Raw genomic sequence first — 8,891 nt, 5'->3', positions numbered from 1 at the left:
CCTCTCCAGGACTGCCAGACCCAGCACAATAAGTTTTCCACTGGCAGTACGCTTTCTCCTTTATTCATAGTGTCAAAAGTGGAGTAAGCCTGGGAGAAGAGTAGAAAGATATGTGGTATTTAGTATTGTAATTTCTCATTTCCTTCCTTTTGTGGGTTGAACCTGTAATGTTGCAACAGGCATAAAACTACTGCACAGAAAGCTTGTTGGTGTATTCATTTCCTCAAACTTGAAATCTGACAGTTGAGGCGGTGCTTGGGGTGGAGTGGGCAGTTTGAGGAGCAACAGGGAGGGCAACAAATAAAAGCTGTGTATAAACATTTGTGTGTGTGTATATAAACTATAGGCCAGCACCTACCTATAAAATATTCATTAATGCACAAAGTTTATGCATCAAAAGCTTGTGGAACAGTGAGTTTCAGATATGAATGGCAGTGATTAAAAAAGAAAATGCCTCTAAGTCTAAATATGATATAGGCGCAATATATTTTAACTACATAGGCAAACATGAAAGGCCAATGTCATTCAAAAAAGCAGCCCAAGCTCAGAACTAACTGCTTCCTGTTGAGAAGAATATGAAAAGAAACCAAAAATACTCCCAAGAAGCAACCTGTTCTGTAAATCAGTGTATGTATAGAAATTCTTTAGTAGGTGACCTAGTTTTAAAGACTATTGGGAATTTATGCCCATTGCCTGTAGACAGAGAGGGTGACCTGGGAAATCCTACCGTGATGAAGCCCATGCATCCATGGAAATAATGTTGGACTAAATTTCCTCATTGGCATAATTCCACTAAAAAGTGATGTGAAGAACGAACAGGGGTCTGTGTTTTCATGTTTGAGGAAAAGGACCTAAAAATGTTCATTTTAGTTTAGCTCCCAAACAGAAGCTCTTTTGTAACATCCTAATTGCCTAATTCCTATTTTTGTTCCCTTTTCTCTGAGGTGAGAATTTTATATTCCTTTGTTATCAGTGGAAGTATTTTTCCTTCTCCATGGAAAAAAACCCCTATCATTAAATCAAATCAATCATGTTTTACTAGATTTATGCTTTCTTTTTGTCAGTGATACATACAGACATCAGGAGAGATACTTACTAGCATATTCTATCTATTTGTCTGGAGATGAAGTTTTGCTCCCTAAGATTGTATAATTCTTCAGTGTCAAGCAGCTGATTTGTATTACTTTTGTGTGTAACTGTTCTACAGCCAAATCATTTTGATTGCCAGGACATCTTATTCAGGCTCCATTTCTCTTACATGGATTTGACTTTATTTTTGTGTACTTTAAGGTACGATGAATTGATGCCTTACATAGTATGAAACATACAGAGTGGAACAATGAATATGTTTACAAATGGCTTTATTCCTTTCTCCTTTCAAAGGAATTTATCTTAACATTGCATGATATATATTTGCGATAATGTTTTTGACCATGAAATTTAAACAACTCTGAACTCGCACCAAATGAGTCTTCTGTATAACAGTGCTTTTGCAAAATGTCCTGTTACTATACACGGATTTTTTTGGTAGCTGGGTCATTTTCCTACATCAAAGCCTGTCAGGGTCACAAGTATTTCAACAAATGGAGTGATCTGGAGTGAAAGTTTTCTGAGTGAGGTAGAAAAGTAAAGCTGAAACAAAAATCTGTGTCGCTGTGAGAAAAAGTTCTGTCTTTGTTCTCCATATCATCATTGGAGCAAAACTTTATAGTGTATCTTCTCTTTCGCAACAGCCTGCAAGAGCGTTCACTAGGCTAATCCTAATCTTCAGTTTGCTCTTCAAAATGCGTGCTTCTGATGTGAGGCTACTTTACAGGAAGCGTGACCTCATTCTGCCTCGGTGCCGCTGGTTGCATGGGCTGTTTTCAAAAGGAAACAGGGGACTTCGTAGACCTGCCTTTCCGAAGACCCAGCGCTAATCTCTGCCAGGAAGCTGCAGAAGGTGCACCCTCCACTTCACGTCTCAGAGGCTCTCGTCTTGGTGATGAGAAACTTTTCAGCGTGCATGTGTTAATAGTGAAATGGATTTCCCAGGTTTGGAAGATTTTACACACATTTATCTCTTAATGTATTTGTCAGCTGAGGAATAACTAAGCTTTGATTCATTTCTACACGGCTCTTCAGGAAGTTTTGTATTTTTATGTATGTTGTTATTATTACCTGCAGGGACAAAAGACTAGACTGCTGTTCAAAAATGACTGATATGTGTGAACAAATAAAACTATCTATCTTTGTAGACACTTGTGTTTCGTAGGTACAATAGAATGAAACTGGTTGCCTGGGCTTCAGCTATTTTAACAGTTAGCACTACATTTTGGTACATACTAATGTAAATATTTAGAATGTAAACATGGACAGGGGATTGCTGGCTACCATTGAGGCCATCAGTGGCTTAAAGATTAATTTGATTTTTGGAGGGACAAGTAATTAAAACTGACCGGTTTGGACAGTGACTTTTTGTTTATATTATGACATGGGCTTTCGGGTGTTTTGAAATTCAAGGGAGTTGTTGCCTTAAACTTTTATTTGAATTCTATATTGCCCTGTTCACCTCAGATTCACTTTTAGTGAGATTTCATAAAGTTATTGGCCTTTTCTTATGTCATAGTTTAAAGGTTCTGTATTGATGCTCATTTTGTTGATTACATATAAAATACTACTGCTTCATTGTGCAGTGGTGGTTGAGATGCTTTTTTTTGGCTTGCTTATATTGTTACTATAGCTTCTCACGCTATTAATAGCCCAGAAATTGGACTGAATATTAACTGAAAGCAGAACACTGTGCAGCACTGTCTACAACATGATGTTTCCATGCTTTCTCCAGCATTGACTGAATTATGATTTTCAAGGACCCTCTTCATTAACGCATGAGACAAAAATTTTCATGATCAAGTGCAGCAAAAAAATCCATTGGACTGCCTGTTCTATGGCTGTTTATAGAAGCTTGGTATTATCATTACTTAAAATAGTTTGAAAGCAAATTACAACTGCTTATTAACTGTTCTTCAAAAGAGAGGAAGTCATTGCCTCCCTAGTAATATATCTGCATATGTACATCTCTCACTTTCTTTTATAAATGTATGTATATATACGTATATATGTATATCTATTTTACCTTAAATTTTACTTCTGTGGAGGGTGGCAGATAAGCAAGCATCCTGCATAGACATACATTGCAAATTTATGACACAATTCAAATTATTAATGGAAGGACTGTGGTTTTTTCTGCCACTTTGATCAATATGTGTCAACACTTTCTAATGAAAGAACTACCCATATGTAAACTACTGTTCTGAAAAGTTATTCTTTTTTAGTGGTTGCTACTTTATGTTATCATAACTGAGAAAATTACTTGCAATACAACTATGTTACGGGTTTCAGTTGCAGGAAAGTTTCACTCTCAGATTATTAAAGAGTTGTAGTAGGTATAATTGATGCTGAGGTATACTTCTGCATTGCTTTTCAAACAAATTTGCTCTAGAATCAATCACTTCTGTCTCAGCGAAAATATATATTATAACTAATAATATGATATATGTTGATGTTGCTATCTTACACATCCTAATTTTTAAACAAGACAAAATAAAACATACTTCTGTTTCTTTTTAAACTCTTTTACAGATGATCTATATTACCTGTAATCCCAGGGTGTATGAAACAGTCCTTTTCAAGATGTATGGAACATCACATGTTGCATCGACACCAGGAGCAAGTAAATTTGTGCACATTCACCAGAGCTTTTGATTAAAAAAAATCTGTTGTGGAGGGGATTTTGTTTGACTGATAAGATTTGGGATTTTGCAGGTTTTAGTTTATATCCAGATCTACAAACCACCTGTCGAGTTCTTCTTGTATTTTCTTTTAGAGTTTGGATGAATTTCTTGGTTTTGACTATAATATTTTTGTGCAATTAAAAATCATGATTTTGCCTAAAATAAGACAAGTTTTTTCAGAATCTAGTTGTGTATGAAAAAAATAGGTCTCCAACATGTCAGCCTATGAAATACACCACCACTCTCACTTTTTGTACAACTTGCTGTGTAGCAATCTGACCAATGCTACTTGATCTCTTTGTATGTACCTCCACCAAGTTTCTTCCAGTCGTCTCCTCCTCAAGTTGTTTTGCCAGGATTAGAGGATAATTTTCTCATGGTAAAGTGAAATGTTGGTTTGTTTTTTTTTTTCCAAAGTGTAGGAGAAACAGTATGTGTGGGAGTAGGGTAATAGGACTGATTTGTAAAAAATACCCTGGAAGGTTTTACTTGCCTTCTTTGGTGACCCTGCCTGGTCCCAAGGCTCAGTCAGCCTTCACACCCAGGCTGTGACTGACAACTGAGCTCCAAATGAGGATAAACAAGATTACCAAAGTGGAAGCACTGACCTTCATGTCTTTTCTTTGCCTCAGCTCATAACTGAACATAAGGAAAAGAATTCTCTTAGATCTGTCTCCTCTTCTAGGTAAATGATGGGCATTTACTAACAGTGTTGTAAGCATGATGCTCTAAAGATACAGGAGAGGCAAGGTAATATAGGGAAAGATCATATCTTTTATCTTTCCATGTAATAACAGATATAAATTCTCCCTATGGATAGCCATTCCTCATATTTTGTAAGACTGATTCTGTCAGATGCTGGACATCTGGCAGCACTTTGCAGATGTAAGCCATAGTAATCCAGACAAATCCTATTTCCTTAGTCTCCTGCCACCATATTATTGTCAAATCTTTATCACTGTCACTATCCCTATGTCTGTTGTGCTATGTCTGCAATTTTCATCTGAAAAATATATTGTAATGGTAATGGTGGTCCTTCCATTCTACTCTGTATCTGTTGCCAGTACATGTAATATTTTTGGCATGAAGCAGATTTCTGGGAAAACATTATTAAAATTACTGCAGCTATTGCATTTTTGTCCATAATTATTTCTCTCAAGGTTGTAAGCTGTGCAGAGTACAAGTATCTGATTATGATTGGCTCTGATTTTGTGTTGTCCTGGTTGAGGTGAGTTTCCTGTAAACACTATGTCTTTCCCCCATTCTTTCATCTGCTTTGTCTCCTTTAATCTCTCCCTTAATTTCCTTTTCTTTTTTAGCTTCTTTTATGATCTTTTTGATATGCACAAGGTACCTGTCAGTGAAGACTTGTCAACTGTTTGAGCTGTCAGTGGATATGATAAGGACTCCTTCTTACTTGGCTTTTGCCTCTGCAGGTTCAACAGCTTTTAATGGAGAACACAGATGCAGCTTCTCACAACGTATTTTTCCAAGGTATTGAAGAAATTTATACTTGTTTAATTTTATTTTTATTTTGTTGGAGATATTGTGTAAAATGCCTTTTGGGCCACTTAGAATTGTACTGCTGGTATTAATTTAATGGAATTTCAGAAGTACTACTGTGGAGATTGGAAGCACCGGCTTTGCAAGGTTTTGGAGTATCTCTGTTCCACCTGCTTTTCCCTCCACTGAAATTATGGTATCCCTCTGTGACGTGCCATATGGGATAGTTAAACTGCTACTGAAACCCATGTCAGCCACTGAATCAATCCAGTGTCTTCCTTTCTTTCCATGGATGTCACTGCACGGCCACTTGGAACTCAAAGGTGTTGAGGAGAAAGGACTAACCATAAATCCAATTTTACTTGAGCTAAGTAAAATGTCTACAACATTTAGGTTCTTTCACCTCTGTCACTACTCACTTCTATTTTAAATACCACATAGTATATTTTTCTGTGCTATATTTCATCTCAAAGTCAATTCTATTTCAGTGCTGGATGAAGTTATCACCATGTGTAGACTTTATCCCATGTTGTTCTAGCTGCATGGTATTCTAGAATTTGTGAGAATTAAAAGTCATGTATCCTTAAATCTTCATTAAGTATGGCTAGGTTATAAAAAGTAAGTAAATTCTGCCTGGTTCATAGGCACGCAGGCTTGCACCATGCAGAGTAACTCAGAAAAGCAAAATACTGGAATACCTCTGATGACTCCAGGTAGGTGTAGATCTGGCAGGACTCCCTGGCCAAGAGCACTGCCACAGAAATATACCATGCACTCCTGAATTCAAGCTGGCTCCATGTGTTCATGAAATGCTCCACCTGGCATGAAGCCCTCCTGTAATCTGAAGCTCTGGAAAGTGTGATACAGGCACACTCTAGCTGGCTGAAACCCCCTAAGTCTAGAAGTAATATCATCATATCCACATACTTTAAATCTATGTCATTACCAGCCCCCATCAGCTGGTAATGTAAATTCATTATTAGTATTATTAAATCATGGGTTTGCTCTGTCTAGACATTGACTAAATTAGAGGGTTTCATTTCTCCTTTTCAGTTATGCTTGTGCCTTTTTGGACGATGACCCTGCCTATGAGTGTTGTTCTGCAAATCCTCTGACAGGCTCCCTTTCCACATGTCGCCGCAGCCGGCGACTGCTTTCTAATGGTTATTACATTTTGACAGAAGACAGTTTTCTGTCTGATGAAGAGGGCAACATAACACTGACACCATCCCAGACAAGTGTTACATATAAAGAGAATTTAGTTCGGTAAGTGCACTATATGCAGATTTTACTCAATGTTGGGAATTGCCTCCACATCTCTGGACTTATCTGGTGGTATCTGTGTGGCTGTCTACATTTTGCTTGGCATAAGATCAGCATTGCTTCTTAATGGGATCTTCTCAATTGATTTAGTTTAGAGAATGCAGCGACTGAAACAACTTGATTTTCAGTCATGCCTAATCTTGCTACTCAAAAACTCTTCAGTACACAGTTGTTGCTATAATTGGAGTTGTGTGCAGTAAAGAAAAAGGAGAGCTACAGCTTATTTTGCCAATGGATTGTTACCGTGATAAGGAATAAGAAAAAAGTGAGAGTGTGTGTGTGTGTGTGTGTGTGTATATATATATATTTTTTTTTTTTTTTATAAAAATAAGAAGGTCTGGTCCTGGAATTCTTCCCCATGGAAAAATCTCTCGATTTCAGAATAACATCAGTTTAGGAAGGTATATAAAATGTAGTTCAAAAAAGTTGAAGTACAGTGGATTCAGGCTGCACCAAATGGGATATGGTAGGGTGAAACTCATGGCTAGCATGAGACCACTCAGAACAGTATCAGAGCCCAATAACTGTAGTATCATTTGGTATCACAATATCCAGTATCACAACAGCATGCTATATTGCCATGCTGTTAATATATTCCCTGATATTGGTGACATACCCAGGGTCAAGAACAGATCTAGGAACAGCACCCAGAACTTGGTTCTTTCATGTCAGTCCTGCAAGCTTCAGAGCTCTATCCCTGCTCAACAAGAATAATTAACTCTATTCCTTGACAACATGTCTTTTCTTTCTAGCGTATTCAGGCGAAGGAAGAAAATCCGTCGCTCTCTTGCCAGCTTGTTCAATCTCGGTGCCTCCACTTCATGGCTCAGCAGCACCGTCCTCAACAATATGGATTCCTCCCACGTAGATGATCCTTGGCCTGATGGATGCGATAAACTAGAAGCCAATCAGAGTGATATTGGTAAGCTCTGACCAGGTACCAAGTAGTCAAGCTATAACATTACAGTCTATATTTAGTGGGACTTGGGTATCTCTTTCTATAGGTTTTGCAGGGGTTGTCTGCCAAGATGTGCAGGTAAAGGATAGATGAACAACAGAATTGTAGGTGGTGAATTGAGCTCCTGGCGTTAAAACAGAGTTTGAGTCCACAAAGACCTTTGTGCCAAAAAGTCATTTTTAGACTGAATTTGAATCCAAAGTCATCACCTGTGATGTTTATGCTGGTGTCATTAATATCTGGCCCTGTCTGCTTTCCCGTGGCTGTTTTAATAACTTCATAGTGTTACGCTCTATGCAGCTTTGTCTTTACTCTGCATATTTTCTCCTGCATACATCGAACCTGCCAATTCCCTACCCTTAACAATTTGGAAACTCCCTGTTTCCCCTGCCCCCCCTCCCCCCCAAATTCATTAACACAAAGTCTCAAAGCTTTTCTTTTGTGTGATCTCAGTTACATATGCACTTTTTGTAGGCGATTCAGACTTTTCTTCTGAATATAATAGCCATGTGCCACAAAGGCAAACTCCGTCATCTAATGGAGCCTCTCTCACCAAAGACGATGAGTTTCTTCAGCCAGAGAAACCATTTTGTGCTTCAAAATCCTGCTCTCCACTTATGATAAATGCAAATGAAGAGACTTTGAGCAATGCGGGTATGTTACATTCTTATTCTGATATGCCTCATTTTCAGACTGAACTGAAAATAATCATATTAAAAATATTGATATGGCCCCTTGCAGAATAGAATTTATTCCCTTAAACATACATTTTAAATGACTGATTAAAAATAACAAAATTTACTTGTTTATTCCTCCCTGCTCACATCTTTTCCTCTCCTATTTTCAGTGATAAATGGAAAAAGAAAAAGTGAAGAGGAAAATGGGGGAAAGGGCATGGGAACAAAAACTGAAACAGGCAATTATTCAGAAAGGCTTGTTTTCTGAGAGCATGGAGGGCACAGTGTCTCTATGGTCATGGGGGAAAAAGACTCCTGAGAGACACCCAGAGCATGAAAATTAGGTTTCCACTTTGAATCACTCTAGGCGAATTCTCTTACAAAGAAACTGAAGAGACTGGCCTCACAGGCTGAAGGTAGTCTTTGCAAACACCTCCTGTCATATATTTACTCTCCTGAAAACTCATGAAAATTATTTTCCTGATTTTTGCTTTAGAATCCAGGACAGTGCGAAATGTCCTTTCTCAGATGGTTGCACTGATGACGTGTTTAACCATTTCAATATGTACAAGGTAGTTTTTATTTCTTTTATTTGTTGTTTCTGATATTAATGCTTACTCCATTTCAACTGATGAATAACACATAAACTAAGGGTCC

General features: G+C 37.8%; 1 protein-coding gene across 1 annotated transcript in view; it reads left to right on the top strand.

The window, feature by feature from the left end:
• Window positions 1-1,813: 1,813 nt before the first annotated feature.
• Window positions 1,814-8,891, top strand: part of LOC128142279 (dynein axonemal assembly factor 11-like) — a 58,348-nt gene continuing 51,270 nt past the window's right edge. The window contains exons 1-5 of the mRNA XM_052788234.1: window positions 1,814-2,034; window positions 3,622-3,712; window positions 5,093-5,267; window positions 6,330-6,542; window positions 7,352-7,521. Coding sequence (XP_052644194.1) covers window positions 1,855-2,034; window positions 3,622-3,712; window positions 5,093-5,267; window positions 6,330-6,542; window positions 7,352-7,521 — 829 coding nt within the window. The 5' untranslated portion in view covers window positions 1,814-1,854. The remainder of the gene's footprint in view (window positions 2,035-3,621; window positions 3,713-5,092; window positions 5,268-6,329; window positions 6,543-7,351; window positions 7,522-8,891) is intronic.

This window comes from Harpia harpyja, chromosome 5, assembly GCF_026419915.1.
Source record: "Harpia harpyja isolate bHarHar1 chromosome 5, bHarHar1 primary haplotype, whole genome shotgun sequence".
NCBI lineage: Eukaryota > Metazoa > Chordata > Aves > Accipitriformes > Accipitridae > Harpia > Harpia harpyja.
The sequence above is the reverse complement of the archived record's forward strand: the minus strand, read 5'-3'. Positions and strand labels throughout refer to the sequence as shown.